At 34.5% G+C, this 18,081-nt stretch overlaps 2 protein-coding genes across 2 annotated transcripts; both read left to right on the forward strand.

Annotated features, from left to right (window-relative positions):
- Positions 1-1,104: 1,104 nt before the first annotated feature.
- LOC131603038 (UDP-N-acetylglucosamine diphosphorylase 1-like) lies at positions 1,105-9,741 on the forward strand. The gene is made up of 15 exons (XM_058875279.1): positions 1,105-1,486; positions 1,593-1,647; positions 1,736-1,887; positions 3,324-3,363; positions 4,602-4,694; positions 4,771-4,883; positions 4,972-5,046; positions 6,695-6,734; positions 6,827-6,909; positions 7,016-7,093; positions 7,434-7,577; positions 8,366-8,433; positions 8,793-8,907; positions 9,013-9,169; positions 9,343-9,741. Exons 1-15 carry the CDS (start codon positions 1,319-1,321, stop codon positions 9,438-9,440), a joined length of 1,479 nt encoding a protein of 492 aa, XP_058731262.1. The 5' UTR covers positions 1,105-1,318; the 3' UTR covers positions 9,441-9,741.
- A 4,974-nt stretch (positions 9,742-14,715) lies between these two features.
- Positions 14,716-17,735, forward strand: LOC131603039 (ATP-dependent zinc metalloprotease FTSH 2, chloroplastic). Its single transcript, XM_058875280.1, has 5 exons — positions 14,716-14,873; positions 15,205-16,392; positions 16,465-16,778; positions 16,872-17,112; positions 17,211-17,735. Exons 2-5 carry the CDS (start codon positions 15,205-15,207, stop codon positions 17,550-17,552), a joined length of 2,085 nt encoding a protein of 694 aa, XP_058731263.1. The 5' UTR covers positions 14,716-14,873; the 3' UTR covers positions 17,553-17,735.
- Positions 17,736-18,081: the final 346 nt, after the last annotated feature.

Below are 18,081 nucleotides of genomic sequence, written 5' to 3' on the forward strand. Positions count from 1 at the left end.
TTTGGATGCAGAAATATGACGGACATTTTAAAACCGAGAGCATATATATGCAATCTTAATTCTTATGTTTAAATATGACCTTGAACAAATAAATGGTTGACTATGACATCATGTATCTAAAGTTTATTTCATGTTATTAGTGTTCATAACATCGCAATCTTTTGAGTTTATTAGGTGTAAATCCTATTCAATTTCATATTATGATTTTGAATTTTATTAAATGAAAAATTGGAAATTTTAGGCCCTGGAGGACTAAAAAATAGTCCTTATAATAGTAAAATAAGGATTAAAATTGAATAAACTGTGCAAACCTTTATAATCAACTATATAAATTATTGCTTATACGATCTTTAAGAATGCATGAGCTTTATGTTATGCTTTTCCTTTTATGTACGAAAGAATAGTTTGTAACTTGTGATGTTTATTTTCGTGCAATATTATTAGACACGCAATTGTTTATTTTGTTTTTTTCTTCTAATCTGAATTATGCTTTGACTGTGTCAAACAACAGTATCTTACCCGTGTAAGTAAAACTATTTTTTTTTTCCAATGATAGAACAAAACGAGAACAAAATGTAATGGAAATTTAGGTTAGTGGGACCATCACAGAACAGAATATGTTAAAATATTTGATAAATAAAGAGCATATCCAATGTATGTATTTAAAATATGCTTTGCCTATCTCCATAACATTACAATAATACAATAATATGCCTTGGTCGATTGGGTGTGTTAAGGTAAACTGTCAACACTTAATTATTATACGACATATAGCTTGCTTGAAGCTGCAAATTTCCACTTTAGATACTTAACAAACAATGTTGTATTCACAAATTAAAATAAATTTGCAACAAATCTAGATCTAGCATCACAAATTCACAATAACATGCACTCCAATTCTATCCAATGAAATAGTCAACTTTTTAACTACTACTATTTCATACAGTCAAAAGAATCAACTAAAGTAACTTTCTAACCACTAATTAATTAGCGGTAAACAGTATTAGTAATACTCAAGTGGATTAGATTAGACAACTGTATTGAATTAATTTTTTCCCTCTCTTTTTTATGATGACAGCAAATTAGCAATATAGCATTGCTATCCAGAGTGGGATAGGAGTGAGAGAGGGGCAATTTGGTAATTGGATGTGAAAGAAGGAAGGAGGGTGGTGGTTACTGATTCGATTCTTGTCTTCTTCGCCACAGTTCCCCTGTCACCATAACCAACTAACTATACAATTAACAATTTAACACCAACAACACTCAAACTCAATCAGTTACAATATTTCGAGATCTGAAATCAGAGAGAGAAACGGAAATGAGAGAACCGTCGTCGGTGGGAACTGAAAGCAACAGCGTCGCTTCTCCGCCGCCGCCGCCTCGAGCACTTCTCGAGAGACTCAAAGACTACGGTCAGGAAGACGTTTTGGCTCTCTGGGATGAGATTTCTCACGAGGAACGCGATTTTCTCGTCAAGGAGATTGAGGTAAATTCACCGCGATCCATAATAACAAATTCAATTCGAAGTATTAGATTTGCATCTCAATTTCGTTCTTAATTTACGGTTTTGGAATTTCGTTCTGTTTTTGCAGAGTTTAGATCTTTCGAGAATTGACCGGATTATTAGGTGTTCATTGCGATCTCAAGGTTTTGATTTTGATTCTTATAGTCGAATTGTTGCATGTTATTGATTTTGTTTTGTGCTGTGCGATTGATAGTTGGTTTTTTTTCCCAGCTCTGCCGGCAGCTGCCATTGAACCTGTGCCGGAGAGCAATGTTTCAAAGGTGGAAGAGCGAAGTCAAGAGCAACGAGAAAAATGGTGGAAAATGGGGTTGAAGGCTATTTCAGACGGCAAGTTAGCTGTTTTGCTTTTATCCGGTGGCCAGGTATTCTGATGAAGATTAACAAATATTCATAAACATGCTTTTTTAAATTTAAAATATGATAATATTAATCAGATATTTTAATAATATTATTTTTCTATGCCACTAACTATTCATGTAATGGTGCTTTTTGGCTTAGTTTTATCTTTATGTAACCTTTATTAGTAGGCGCATTGTGTATGTGCCGAGAACAATAATAAAGATAACAACAATATGATTGCTCTTTTTTTCCTCTATAGGCATTATTTTGTTATAATTCTACACTTTTTGGGTCTTTACTCTATAGGGGCAAGTTAGAATTCGGGAGTTTTCCATTTTTATTGTCCCTAAAAAGCAACATCATTGGCTGAAAAGATGTGAGAGTGTAAAAGCAGATGCTTTTTTTTTAATCATAAAAAAAGGGTGTAATAATCTGCATTCAAATGTTATCATATGCTACTATTAGTAATTTAGTATGATATAAACTATAAAGCATTGGCCCTTGGTTTATTGTAATGATTAAGTACGATATATACTCAATAAAGTTGCTTTATATTATGGGGTTACCCCTAGTCTCTTTTATCTCCTTGGATTCTAATCAAACAGCAAATAGAGTATAAATGTCATCAACGTTGATATTGTTATTATTTTAATATTATTAATTTGTTAATAGTAATATACTAGTATTAATATAGCTGATCATTTAACTTGAAGGCTTCAAAAGACAATTTTGTTTCTTAGTCTCCCACATCAAGACTACATTTTGAGTCTTGCTTTACCATTGCCCTTTTTACCATCCTTTCAAAGTCTTAATTGGCAATGGCGTTGCCTTTTCTTCTAAGTAAAATTAATGTCAGTTTCATCACTTTTTTTACAATACAAATTGGGGTCAATCGAGTGTTATCACTTTGAGAATGTGTTCATTCAAATAACATATTTTGGGTCAATACAGAGGCACTGTCTGAACCAAGTTGATAGGGTAATTTATGATATGTTTTTGCTTACAAGGTTTAAATATACTGATGAATACAAATATACTATAGTAAATTTTTTTATGATTACAAAAATAAGTATCAAATAATTTTTACATTTTTTCATTGCATATTACACTTTTGTTTTCTTAACCAAAGTAGATATCTCATCTAAGTTCAGCCTACTACTCATAAGAAAATCTCATGCTACTAAATTAAAAATCACTTTAAATACTAAACTCATGAATAAATTCATCTCACTTCTCGAATTTATATGTATGGAAAAGAGGAATGGATCTATCTATCTATCCATAAACCTATCTATTTATGCCTTTAACCTAGGAATGTTAGTTATGTAGCACTACATTCTAAGTAGACTTGATGCACATGGGCTATTTTATGTTCCATTCAGTCTCTGATCTTAACTTTTAAGTTTCAATTGTTTGCCTGTTTGGCTGACTTGAGAATATCTGAAAACTATAAATGCAGGGGACTAGGCTTGGAAGTTCAGATCCAAAAGGATGTTTCAGTGAGTATTCTCACTTGATATGGAAAGCAAATTTTTCAAGCGTTGAATTTCTGACTTTCTTCTGTTGGCATGTGTTTCTGTTTACTACTAACTTCGAGGAAATTCTTAAATTTTTGTAGTGTTAAAACAATTATGTCTGTTTAAGCTCTCAACAAAGTACAATACTTATCGCTATTCACTACTCATTGTATTCATCATTTGATATCTGATGCATGATTCTGGGCCTTAGGTTAATTTGTTTTCTACTTCTACAAAATTGTGAAGTGTGTTTTGTTCTTATTTTCTTAATTTTTACATTTTTACGGGTTTTTGTGGTGTTTATAGCTTACTATCTATTGATGTACTCACCCCTTCTTGGTACATTCTTACTGAAAACTTTGGTAGATGCTTCTTCCAAACAAACAATTTTGGGAAGACTACAACTTTGAAAGAAATGAAAACAAACTAAGTTTCTATTTATATATGCATTTTTTAATTCAAGTCCTTGGTAGAAAGAAAACAGAATTTGTAAATCATAAAGATAGTCGTTGAATGTTTAGGCATGAATGGGTTGCAAGCAGGGGTGAACCTATATTGTTGGCTACAGCAGCAAAGGCCCCTGCCAGTTTTTCCCTTTTGCTGCATAAATTTACAGGTATCCTTGGATAGATTTCATAAAGGATATAGATTGTGCTGTGGCCGCCTTATCCAATATAAAATAATTCTTTAAATATATAATGAATGAAGTGCAAAATTACAATAATAGTTATCGATTGCTTTTATAAATTTAGTTCTAATCACTATAGTATTTTCTTCCCTCAATTTCAGGAATCATATTTAAATGACTTTATTTTTGCTTAACTTGAAAAGAGTTTTCATAGGATGAGAGATACGTTTATTTTTGCTTATGGCCCTTCCTACCATTTCATTCTGGGTCTGCACCTGGTTACAAGCCAGTCAATATTTGCATGTATAGATAGAAGGCATTTGAATATTTCTGATCCTAGGTTTATTGACATTTTTACTGATTCTAAATGAGCACTAGATGAGTTTTCTCTAATCTGCTTGAATTTTCTTTACCTTTTGTCTTGCCAAAGTTTCTTCTAAATTTTAAATAGTATGCATTCCTTTGACATTTGCACAAGTCTTCCTTTTTTCTGAAATCATATCTACATGAGATATTTCTATCATTATAAGGTGTTCCGAGAGTAAATCATGAAATATATCTTTTAATTGTATGCTTTCATATTTTATTTTAGATATTGGACTTCCATCTGGAAAATCACTTTTTCAACTCCAAGCCGAGAAGATTTTGTGTGTGCAGAGATTAGCTGCTCAAGCTACAAATGAGAGTAAGTCTCATTTATGTTGGTTCAGTTTGTTCATGCATTATTCTCTGTATCATCCTCATCTGTTTGTCTATTGCAGGTTCTACTTCTTCGGTGCAAATACACTGGTACATAATGACTAGTCCATTCACTGATGAGGCAACGCGTAAATTCTTTGAAAGTCATAAATTTTTTGGTCTTGAAGCAGAACAGGTAATATGTCTGCAATTATTTTTCTTGTGTTAGTAGTACTTATTTTATAATGGTTTGCTGACTTTTGGGTCACCTCTTTGTTATATAGGTTACCTTTTTCCAGCAAGGGACCATCCCGTGTGTTTCGAAGGATGGTAGAATTATTTTGGAGACTCCGTATAGGGTATGGTCTCCTTATTTTACTGAGCTTAAGCCAAAAATGTTTTCTTCTCATTATTTTCTTTTTTAAATTTGTGTAAACTAATACGTAATTAGATTTATTAGAAAACAGAGGGTTTTGGGAAATAGTGCACAGGATAGAGAATTTCTGAAATTCCAGTCATTGATAACTACAGATATTAACTCTCTCAATGCTAAACATAGTTCAGCATTCGAGAGCTGACTAATAATGATATACTACTTACATACAATCAAATGGTGATTTATTTAGTAGAATTTGTTTACCAATACTTCTGTTGTGCAACCAACTAGGCATGGGGCTCATTCGTTTCAGTTTTTAGTCTATGAAAGAAGAAATTTTATAAGAGAAGAATGGCGGATCAAAGAAATATGAGAAATTAGCTTTCGCTAGGAAACAACTTTTCCAAAAGCTTAAGCTTTTAAATGAAATTTATGAATGGGTTTATACATTATAGCTAAAAATGACCCTTACCAGGCCAAGAGCCCTAGAACTGAAGCATGGACAATGCTCAAATCCATCTTGCCTTGTGCGGAAGTTCTGTTTTATTTATATATTTTGAAAAATAGGGACGGCTAGGATGAAACATTTGACTATTTGATCAGAGGCTATAATACCTGTTAAAAACTAACGCTTTCAAAATCAGCCAACATACAAAATACCCAATGTCCTCTCTTTTCTCTTTCAGCCTATATTATTATTATTGTAAGTTCTTAGTTCCTACAGTAGTTTCTGACTCCCTACAGGCAGAGTTACATGTCAGTTACTGCATACACAACACTTAATAGTAATAGTAATAAAATAAACTGCCTGCTAATATTGTATAACTTCCGCCCCACCATTGATTTGATTTCTATGCTTCTTTGTAACTTCAGTCCTAGTGATAGGAGGCTTCTTATTACTAACACAATCCCTAGTGATAGGAGCCTATTACTAACATTGTACTTATTTCTTGTTCTTTCAACTTTACTTCTTATGTTTTAACTATTTATGTTTCCGGGCGTAATCGTTGTCCTTCAATTCAATAACTACTTCCATTGTCACAAAAATTCCGTTGTCCTTCAATTCAATAAATACTTCCATTGGCACAAAAATTCCGCTGTCCTTCAATTCAATAAATACTTCCATTGGTACAAAAATTATTTGGTCCCGGGAATATTTTCATTTGTTGGATTGTTTTAAAAATTGGGTTTTAAAAGAAAGCAACCATTCAAAACCAGGAATTTCTGGTTGGAAAAAGCAAATTTGTTCATCAATAGCTTGAAATGTTTAGGGCCGGGCCATTCTAGGCTCTTCTTAGAGTCCACTTTTGTTTTTTTTACAATAAAAAAGCAGCCCATATCACTTGTTCAGACATTTAAATCATAAAAATAGTAAGAAATTAAACTGCAAAAAAAAAAATTTGTTTTCTTCCTCTACCCTCCTATTTTTTTTCAATTATTTTCAGTCGTATAAAGCTTCTATAATCTAATTTGGAATTAGCACTTAAGGATGAGATTCTTTATTCACAACTTACAGCTTTGCCTATCTAATTTCATGTCTGTATTGCTACATTTGAACCTTGTAGTCCTTTGTTTTATGACCCTATTTGAGTTCTGTCTGGTGGATTACTAATTAATGCTTTTAAATCCAGGTAGCAAAAGCTCCTGATGGGAACGGTGGAGTGTATTCAGGTACCTTTACGTGCCCTCTATTACAATATATGATCCAGGTTGGATAAAATTGGATCTATTTGAAGTCTTTTTTTTTTTTGTTGTGTTTTCAGCTCTGAAGTCTACCAAATTATTGGAGGACATGGCCTCAAAAGGAATTAAATATATTGATTGCTATGGAGTAGACAATGCACTGGTGAATTTTCTTTGATTCCGTTTTTAACTGTTGAATCAATTTTTTTCTTGGTCATTTCTTACTTCTTATTTAAAGAAGTATGTATTGACTTGGACTTATGAACCAGGTTCGAGTTGCTGATCCATCTTTTTTAGGTTACTTCATTGATAAGGGTGTCGCTGCTGCAGCAAAAGTCGTTCGCAAGGTAACAGATCGATTAAGTCCCTCCTGACTAGTCACTTGGTCATCTTTGTTGTGTATATTTGAATTCGAGAGGACTAGATATCCATTACCTTTATTTTTTTGATCATTACAAGTAAAATGATCTTTCTAATCTAAAAGTCTAAAAAACAAGGTCAGCATCTATTACTTAATTTAAGGTTTAAAATGTTTTTATTCCTTGCAAATGTGACTCCTTTTGGTCATTGTTATTTCGTTTAGGGTCTATAATATTTGTTGTATGCTTAGTATGGTTTTTGTTGATAAAAAGTTCAATATATTTTGTGCTAGTTTATTAATTTATTAATTTGGTTGTTATATGACAGGCATATCCCCAAGAAAAGGTTGGGGTGTTTGTACAGAGAGGTAAAGGTGGTCCTCTCACCGTAGTTGAATACAGCGAGTTGGACTCATCACTAGCTTCCGCGGTCAATCAAGCAACTGGCCGTCTTCGTTTTTGTTGGAGCAATGTTAGTCTGCTCTTTTTCTTTATAATCTCACGTCTTCTGCTTTCTAAACTTATTTCTGTGAGACTTGAGGATCATTTCCCTTGAATTTAGGCATGGTCTTATAAAACGAAAAGGTAGCCGTTAAAGAGTTAGCACCCTCTTAATTAAATGGAAACCAAGTATCAACCCTGTGTAGCATCGACAATTATGATTACGTTCAATTTATTCATTTTCTCAAATTATTACGCTGTCGACTGTCAGTGTCGTGTCCGGCATCCGTGTGTGTCCTTGCTTCATGGGTATCAACTGTTGATAGTGGCACGCTGGAATCCAAACAGGAGCTTTGGTTCTGTCATATATTACCAGTTAAAGAGTTAGAAACTATGAAAATCTTAGGGTGATCTAATTTGCTTATTGTTATCTTACATAATGCCTTCAGGTTCAGCACAAAAAAAACTGAAACAACTATTACTTCTTTTGGTCTTCTTTATCTATCCATCAACGTGGTTGCCAATCCCGTCCTAATATTTCATGGGTCATAACTCAATTTGTGTTATAAACCAAAACCTAAATTCAGAGATCAGATTGCATGTTTTGATGGTGTGAATCAACCTATTTGACTGACCCCATTCATGGGACAAACAAGCTATTTTCTATGATTGGTAATTATGTATAACTTATTAGCATCGGCATTGAGTTTGTATAACCATGATAACATTTTTTTGCTCTGTATTTGAAAGTTGATTATCAGTTTTGCCGGATGCATTGTAAGTTATCTTCCAGATTTCTTATTAACTCTTTGATTTCAGGTTTGCTTACACATGTTTACTTTGGATTTTCTAAACCAAGTTGCAAATGGACTTGAAAAGGACAGCATGTACGTGTCTTGTTTCTCAATTCTCATTGCTATCCGACTTCCAAGTGTCAAGAAATTAATTTATTGCTGGATATGCAATCTTGTTGTCTTAATGTCTTATAACCAAATTCAAACTAAAAAACATTGTGATATTGCTATAGTAAAAAAAATTCAGCTGCATCTCTAGTTAATCAGATGAAATGGGCTTCCTGCGGAGATTAATCAAAGTTCTTTTCGTGCCGAAAGATGTCAGATTTATTAGCAGTTGGTCTTAATAGCAATGTAGTTTTAATAGGAATATAGTAAAAAATGGTCTTGAATCTTGATACCACTTTTAGGTGTTTTGTAGATACTGATACATGCATCGATTCTATACACAGTTACCACCTTGCCGAGAAGAAAATCCCTTCCGTACATGGATATACTATGGGATTAAAACTTGAACAGTTTATATTTGATGCATTTCCATATGCTCCTACCACTGCACTTTTTGAGGTGACTATAATTTTAACTTTTACGTGAATTTGTGCAGTTTCTTTCCTGATGATATGCTTGTTTAAGGATGCCACTCTTATTGTCTCTTTTATGCATCCATTTCAGGTATTACGGGATGAGGAATTTGCGCCTGTAAAAAATGCAAATGGATCCAATTATGACACTCCAGATACTGCTAAAATGCTTCTTTTTCGACTCCATACTCGCTGGGTAGTTGCTGCAGGTGGCTTTTTAACACATTCAGTGCCCTTATATGCAACAGGTAAGTTCCCCCTCTATTCTTCCATAAAGTAATTATAATTATGGGCCAGGTGTTGCGTCTATGTAGTGATCAAAGCCACGGCACAAGGCTCTTACATATACTCTTCATTATGAAAATTATCATCTAATCTAACTATTCCTTGCCTTACATGAAACTGGTTGCTTTTTGTTCAGGTGTTGAAGTGTCACCACTCTGTTCATATGCGGGCGAAAACCTGGAACCTATATGTCGAGGACGAACATTTCACGCACCTTGTGAAATTACGTTCTAGTTTCACCCTGTTTGTGCTGCTTTGTCGCGACTTAATCTGCAATGAGGAAGTTCTCAGTCCCATACAGGCGTCTGAAGATAAATTTTATGTATGCCACTCATCATTCACATGTATCAATATATCTAATTATCTGTATCTTCTCCAATCCGTTTCTGATTGGCTTTTTTGGTTTTTGTTTTTAACCTTTTTTTTTTCTATTAATGATTTGTTTTTTTGTTGCTTAAGTGATGTACATGTATCATATTTTTTATTGGCCATTTATTTACCAATGTAAAATCAAACATTTCCATTTTTTCTTCTATTCGCCGTGGCTCATACTGCACTGTGTGGTACTGTCATTCGTCAATACTCAATATTATTTTACTTGCTCCCTCCGAAAACTGGAGTTTAGTCAAAAGTAACAGGAAGTTGGGCTTTTAAGCCCACCCCACCTTTACATTTAGTGCGGAACGGCCAAAATTTATATTAATCTCTGTGTCCACAGAAGCTACAAAAACACACATCAAATACAAGTAAAAAAATTATAAATTTTGGAATTCGAATGCACCCTAACACATCACAATAAACTCGACCACTTAACTAAGGCCGAATCAAAGTTAGAAATATGATGGAATTTTAAAATACGACTTTCAAAATCCTGACGTTTTAATTTAAGCACTCACGTCCGATCTTTCCCTCTACTTTCCCTTCCATTTGAAACCAATAAAAAAAACATAGTGAAACATAGCTTTCATTAGAGTGTACTTATGTTTTAACATAGTTCCGATCATTCTCTCAAATTCTACTCCTGTACGTTCAAACTTATGATCTTAGTCAATTTCTACTCTTCTCCATTCAAGCTAAGCATATTCATTTCTCACGTTTTGTATGTTTCACATGTCCTTGATGTACCGTTATAATTTTATTGGGTTGTTGGAGAGGATAATACACCAAAGAGATATTAAAGGCCAACACATTGACAGGGGCGAGCTGCCCCACGAAGCCTTAGGCCTCTCGAAGTGGGCATTATGGTTGTTTGGATATTTTAACTAGGTCGCCAAAATGGGATTCACCCGTCTGAACCAGCCCCATTACCCACTTCTCCTCGAACGTTGGAAATGACGTGTCCCACTAAAACGAAGTCAAAGAGGAAGTTAGGAAGGATAGCCATCTCTTCCAGGATTTAAGGAACCGGATATTTCTTCCTCCCGACGTATCTAGCAATGGAGTGGGACACCACTCCTTGACCCAGGCCCACAGAAATCTTTATAAATAACTTAATCTCAGGACTGAAAAAGATATCTCTAATTTCTCACGAAAAACACATACATAGCTTCTCACCACTCTGGGTGAGCAAGCCTTACATGTTGTCTAAATACCCTAAACACATCAAACATCTCTACAAACATAAGGCAATCTCATTGTAACTTTTAGTAAGTACATTTTTTTAAAAAAAATTGTGATGCATAAAGTTTCTTAATATGTTATAGTTATACTATATTATGGTAAATCCAATAGAAATGGACGATTTTTTTGTCTTACTAATATTTTGTATTAATTTGAGACATTTGTTGGTTAGGGTACATGCATATGAATTGGTTCTCTAGTGTGTTTAATTTGAGACATTTGGATTTTAAAATACCGACCCTTTGTATAGATAACAAAACATTAATTTCTCTAATTTTCATTATGTTTTTTAATTCTGTTTACTAATACATTGTTTCCACTTCTTTGATTTTGATATGCCTTTTCTTTTTTACAATAGAAAAAATGGCTAACAGACAGCACAAATACACACATGGTCGAGTGACCCAACATGCTTCAATGCACAGGAGAAAGCTAAACACCACTTGGAGAATTGTCGAAGCTTCAGCTGCTCTCATTCATGTTGATGAACATGTGCATGATCAACATCCTGCAACTGAACCTGATCCTACCACGCGGTTAGTGTTTCAATAGGTTCCAAAAACACTTTAGTACTTCCTCTATATGCACATCATGTTGCAATTCACGTTTGGGATGGATAGGTAGCATACATGTTTAATTACACTTTTAAACATTTGTTTTATACTAATTGAACTGTAAGATGTTGATGTGTTTATTTTTGCAGTACTGTGACATGTTGAAATGTATAAACCATGGTATGGAAATATCAAAGATGTTGCAACCTGTTGAGCCATGGTTTCAGGAAGTCTTTGAGCTATCTGGGCTGAAGGACTTCGGTAGGACATGATATGCTTATATTGTTAAGGGATGACATATATATACGTTAGTTAATCTTCCAATCAATGAGATAACTACCTCCCTTGATGATGTATCATGCCTCAAACATCTTTCGATCAATGGAAGATTATTGGTTCATTCTAGAATTAGTAGACATAAGGCCTTTGACCTGATGGTGACATAATTTATAGCTGATCTCGCTAAAACCCATAGGGAGAAAGAAGACATAATGGGATGTCATGTTAGATTCTCATTTTTATCGATAAATGATATTAACCACCTGAATGTTGTTGTGGATGTTGCAGGTGATGTGCCATAAGTTTCCTATCAATGAGTGTGAGGATTGAGGATATACTTCATGATATTAGTTGGCACGAGCATATTCATGAACAAAAGTGTGACCTATGTCGATGTTGTCTATATTTAATACTTCACGAATTTTGAGAGGACTTATGAGTACAATTGGGGGAGTATCTTGTTTGGTTTACCTCTAATCTAAGTTAGCTGAAGGTAGTTTATGAAAGACAATATATATGGTAGGAAACCATTATTTATTTCAGGTAATTTATTTACACTTTTACTGATATTAATTTCACAATACTTGTGCTATATACTTTCTAATATTTCATCAGAACCATTTTTAGACATGGATCCTCCAATATTTTTTAGGTATCATTGGTTGGGAGTGCTTCGAATACTATGAGGATTTTTCACGTATATGCTCAATTATCTCACTCAAAGGTAATCCGATGAATGAGTTGTACATGCTTTCTATTAACCGCATCTTGGCGGATGATATTTGCTTCAAGCTGTACAGTGAGAATCGTCAGACACAACCATCGAAGGTGATATTTTAGTACTTTAGATAACTGCCTTGGGGGTCTGGATTTATGTACCCGCATCTACCTGAGTGAGTATCGTGATAGTTTGGGTATTTACAAGGTATGCATAGAGACCTCACAATTACTGCTCTTGCCATTATGCTTTGTAGAGAAGTTGATTCGATATTTACAAACTACTATGAGCATATGGTGCTAGAGGATGTATGCAATGTGTCGGCTCCTTGTTCATGGAGTACAATATACAATTACATTCAATGGTTTTATAGAGTGTCACATCCTTACATGACTCTAGTTCCAGAAGGAGATCCCATTAGGCCAACTTATCAGGAGTTACTAAAAGAGAAACATACGAGAGCGAACCATGGTGTGGATGCATTGTTGATATGTTATTGTATTGTTACTATTTGGAGATAAGCCATAACTATAGAAGAGTTTCATGAAGGCACTCATGAGAGGGTCACCATATAAGCAATCTTAACAGAGGCACAACGTGCATTACAATATAGGAGGCAATAGAGGAACATAGGCATTACAATAGTTGTATTTTTATTTGTATTTTTTAAACAATTTGAAATTTTGTATGGATAGTTGTATTTTATGAATGATTGGTGTATAGTTTACGAATGAGTTATAAAAAATTGATCTTTGTTATGACTGACTTATGTATATGATTTATTGTGTGAATAATGTATGATTGTAAAATGATATGAAAATTTCTTCCTAGTTATTATCAAGGAGTTCATAATGTTTTCAAGGGGTTTGTCTGGATTTTAAGATACGGATCACTCCATTTTTTTGAAATAAAGACTAAGGCAATGCATAAAATACTTTCGAGTGGTTTGTTCGATTTTGATATTTGAACTCACCCATATTTTTAGCACACACAATCAAAACATACAAACAATATTGTTCTAGGAGTTAGTCAAGAATGAAATCCTTATACATTTTTTACCTTGATTTGGGTGCCTTTTTGATAAAGAGATTTGTTGTATAATTGGTGTGTCCGAATTTCATTCTCCGAAAGGTGCATAGAGTTAGTGAACACTACATGGGGTGGAGTGAACACCCCCAATAAAATATACTGGCATAGCCTACAAAAGCATTCCTTAATAGTGTCTTTCCATGGCTGCTTACAACATGACCAATTCCTTCTTCTCTTGTTTTAGCAAAACTCATCATGAACTCAAAGATAAGAGACCCGTCAAACGAAACTCCGTCAACCTCTTTTGTACTATTATTAACATTGACGAAAGTTGTCTTAGGGCTTCTACTCGTGTAAGTCATGCTAGAAGCATATGCAATTCTTCTGGTACATGACATAGAGACTTACATTTTCCTCCAGGTAAAGCATTATACCGTCCATCAGGGAATTTCTATCACAAAAGACACGAGCTTCATCGATTGTTTGCTACACAAATTCTTCTCAATATACGACTCTTATTGAACCTCTCGCTTACAAGCCCTACATGTATGCATTTTGATTTAAGATATTAAGGATATATAATTGAAAAATATTGAATTTTTTTTCCGAATCCCACATTAGTTAAAAATGGAACTTATAAAGACTTTATATAAAGTAACACTCTTAATCTTATATACCAAATTTGCATAAATAAATTATATCAGTTTTTAATTCTAATAACAAATGTTCCACTTTTTCTTTCTCTACGAAGATAATTAATGTGCATATTTCATGACCAAATCTATATTTTTTTCTAATTATTACTTTTTTCTCCTCTAATTGAAACACGCCCTACTTCCCATCTCTCGATGCTCCCGTCACATTTTTAAAAGGTTAGTCTTTTACTAGACAATATTCTTATGAATATAGAAGACTTTAAATTTTTCCTTATATATTTTATATGATCATTTTCTTTCCTTCTTTTCTATTCTTCACTAAAAGAAAGTGTAATAAAATTAATGAAATTGATAAAAAAAAAAAAAAAAGAAAGAGATAAAAGTATGAAGGAGATAATTGGAGAGAAGAAATTGACGGAGATGATATAAGTCCATATTTTATGCATAAAATAAGATTAAATCTTAATGTTTTATTTCTTTTTAAATAATTATTTTTGCAACAGCTTTAAAATAATTCATATTTTATATATATTTGTCTATAAAAAAATGAAACTAATTTGTACGTTTTTGAAGTAAACATATGTGGAAATAATACCACCAAGGAAAAACCGAAAAAAAAATATAAAGACATGAATCTAGGACCGATGTGAAACCAATCAAACGTTAAAACTAGGCCACGTAGGTCTTCCTCTAACCACACCCAATCCTTCATAAATCCACATTCTCACTACTATTCTTCATTCATCACCTTCCTCTTCTCCAAGAGGTTCTGAACTTCCACACACACTCTCGTTTCTCTTTCACATTTAAGGTTTGTACTTTTTCATCTCTTTTCTGTCATGTTACTTTCCTTTACTCTTATTTTATCAATTCCTTCACTATTCGTTGTTTTGAGCTGTTAATTATGGACCCTTTAATCTAAAAACCTCGTCTTTGTAGATTTTAATTGAATTTAGACTTATTTCCCTAATTACAATAATTGCTTGATTCTTACAATAAAGAATGAATTTTCTGTGTAGGTTTATATGATAGGAAACTGATTTACTACCACAATTATAATTGTTTGTTCAATATTTCTTTTCTTGTTAAATATTGAACTAGTTGTAGTTAACTAAGACTAAGCCCTTATATTTTGGTTATAGATGGCAGCATCATCAGCATGTCTTGTTGGAAATGCTTTATCCACTCATAGTAATAGAATTTCTCTTGGTAAGGACTTGAATGGAAGATACTTATTCTCATCTTGGAGGTTTTCGTCGACGAATAAGGCATCAAAAGTGTTTTCTGTAAAGGCTACTTTAGATCAAGGTCCGCAGGAAGGTAGAAGGGGGATGCTGAAATTGTTGCTTGGAAATGTTGGTGTTGGTTTGCCTGCATTATTGGGAAATGGAAAAGCTTATGCTGCTGATGAACAAGGTGTTTCTTCATCGAGAATGTCTTATTCGAGGTTTCTTGAGTATTTGGACAAGGATAGAGTTACGAAAGTGGATTTGTATGAGAATGGAACCATAGCTATTGTTGAGGCTGTTTCTCCTGAATTAGGAAACAGGTTGCAGCGTGTTAGGGTTCAACTTCCGGGACTTAGTCAAGAGCTTCTTCAGAAATTGAGGGAAAAGAACATTGATTTTGCAGCTCATAATAACCAAGAGGATTCGGGTTCGGCTTTGTTTAATCTGATTGGGAATCTGGCTTTCCCTCTTGCTGTCGTTGGTGTGTTGTTCTTTCTCTCTAGGCGATCTGGTGGAATGGGAGGTCCCGGGGGGCCTGGATTTCCTCTTCAATTCGGTCAATCTAAAGCCAAGTTTCAAATGGAACCTAACACTGGAGTGACATTTGATGATGTTGCTGGGGTGGATGAAGCCAAGCAGGATTTTATGGAAGTTGTGGAGTTTCTCAAGAAGCCTGAGAGGTTCACTTCTGTTGGTGCTCGCATACCAAAAGGAGTTCTTCTTGTTGGTCCTCCAGGAACTGGAAAGACGTTGTTAGCCAAGGCTATTGCCGGTGAAGCTGGTGTTCCCTTTTTCTCTATATCAGGTTCTGAGTTTGTTGAGATGTTTGTTGGTATTGGTGCTTCTCGTGTCCGTGATTTGTTCAAGAAGGCTAAAGAGAATGCTCCTTGCATCGTCTTTGTTGATGAAATTGATGCTGTTGGAAGACAAAGAGGGACGGGAATTGGTGGAGGGAATGATGAAAGAGAACAGACTCTCAACCAGCTTTTGACAGAAATGGATGGATTTGAGGGCAATACCGGTGTCATTGTTGTTGCTGCAACTAACAGAGCTGACATTCTCGACTCTGCTTTATTGAGACCCGGCCGATTCGATAGACAGGTATGATTTCATTACAGAATGGCTTATCCGTTTATAAATGATTATAGACTACTGAACATAATGCTTTTGCAGGTATCGGTTGATGTTCCGGATGTAAGGGGAAGGACTGATATCCTAAAGGTTCACGCTAACAATAAAAAGTTTGAAAATGATGTTTCTCTTGAAGTGATTGCAATGAGAACACCTGGTTTCAGTGGAGCTGATCTTGCAAATCTCTTGAATGAAGCTGCTATATTAGCCGGTCGGAGAGGAAGGTCAGGGATTTCATCTAAAGAGATTGATGATTCAATCGATAGGATTGTGGCTGGAATGGAAGGAACATTAATGACTGATGGAAAGAGCAAGAGTTTAGTGGCATATCATGAAGTCGGGCATGCCGTTTGCGGGTAACAATTTTATGTTACACCACATTAATAAGCTATTCCATAAAAATATCCCCATAAAGTTGTTTTGAATATTCTATTTGTACTCGGTTGCAGAACTTTGACTCCCGGTCATGATGCTGTACAAAAGGTAACATTAATTCCTCGTGGTCAAGCTCGGGGTCTTACATGGTTCATTCCTTCCGATGACCCAACCCTGATCTCAAAACAACAATTATTCGCTAGAATTGTTGGAGGGTTAGGTGGTAGGGCTGCAGAAGAAGTTATTTTCGGTGAGCCCGAGGTTACAACTGGCGCAGGTGGTGATTTGCAGCAAATCACCGGCATAGCTAGACAGGTAATAATCAATCTGATTTCAATTTATCCGCACAATCCGAGTTGTATTGTTAGATACAACTACAATTAATTGGATGAATGTCAATGATACTCTTGCAGATGGTAGTCACATTTGGAATGTCTGATATTGGTCCTTGGTCACTTATGGACTCATCAGCGCAAAGCGGCGATGTTATCATGAGAATGATGGCAAGGAACTCAATGTCCGAAAAGCTCGCAGAAGACATTGATACTGCTGTCAAGAGATTATCCGATGAAGCATATGAAATTGCCTTGGCACAGATAAGGAGCAACCGCGAGGCAATTGATAAGATTGTTGAAGTCCTTCTGGAAAAGGAGACATTGAGTGGAGATGAATTCCGCGCTCTACTGTCTGAGTTTGTTGAAATTCCGGCTGAAAACCGGGTTACTCCCGCTACTCCAATTCCAGTCGCCGCTTGAATGGCTCAAGCCTGTATGTAGTTTCTGTAATATTTATTATGTAATATCTCAGAATATGGAATTACCCTCTCTACAGCATGCTTCAGATTTGTGAATGACAAGCTTCTAGCTTACTTGTTAATTTTTAGTGTTGATAGTGACAACATACAATATATACAAATAGCAAATATTTGAGTGCAGAAACCATAGTTTGCTTCAATACATCTATTGTACTGTGTAATTTGTGTGAGTGACAACTAACTAGCTAAAAAAACAACTATGAATGAACGAACACTGCAAAAAAACCAACTAAATGAGAATTAAGTTCCAAGAATACAAATCCAATTAAATGCAAAATCTCACCTAATTTGCATTAACTTCTTGAATATGGAACTCACCTATTTTATTGAGGTTATCTCTAGGAACAAAAATATATGTCGGATAATAGGTGGAGATATCCTTAAGCAATATGAAATCATATAATTGATCAAGAACTACTTTGGATGATTAATTGATGAAATATAATCCCAACACACTTTCTTAATTGTGA

Source organism: Vicia villosa, linkage group LG5 (genome assembly GCF_029867415.1).
Source record: "Vicia villosa cultivar HV-30 ecotype Madison, WI linkage group LG5, Vvil1.0, whole genome shotgun sequence".
In the NCBI taxonomy this organism is placed as follows: domain Eukaryota; kingdom Viridiplantae; phylum Streptophyta; class Magnoliopsida; order Fabales; family Fabaceae; genus Vicia; species Vicia villosa.

Coding starts and splice junctions, on each gene's coding strand:
- LOC131603039 (XM_058875280.1), top strand. CDS start 15,205: ATGGCAGCATCATCAGCATGTCTTGTTGGAAATGCTTTATCCACTCAT. Junction 16,393..16,464: donor CCGGCCGATTCGATAGACAG/GTATGATTTCAT, acceptor ATGCTTTTGCAG/GTATCGGTTGATGTTCCGGA. Junction 17,113..17,210: donor TCACCGGCATAGCTAGACAG/GTAATAATCAAT, acceptor ATACTCTTGCAG/ATGGTAGTCACATTTGGAAT.
- LOC131603038 (XM_058875279.1), top strand. CDS start 1,319: ATGAGAGAACCGTCGTCGGTGGGAACTGAAAGCAACAGCGTCGCTTCT. Junction 4,884..4,971: donor TTGGTCTTGAAGCAGAACAG/GTAATATGTCTG, acceptor TTTGTTATATAG/GTTACCTTTTTCCAGCAAGG. Junction 9,170..9,342: donor AGTGCCCTTATATGCAACAG/GTAAGTTCCCCC, acceptor CTTTTTGTTCAG/GTGTTGAAGTGTCACCACTC.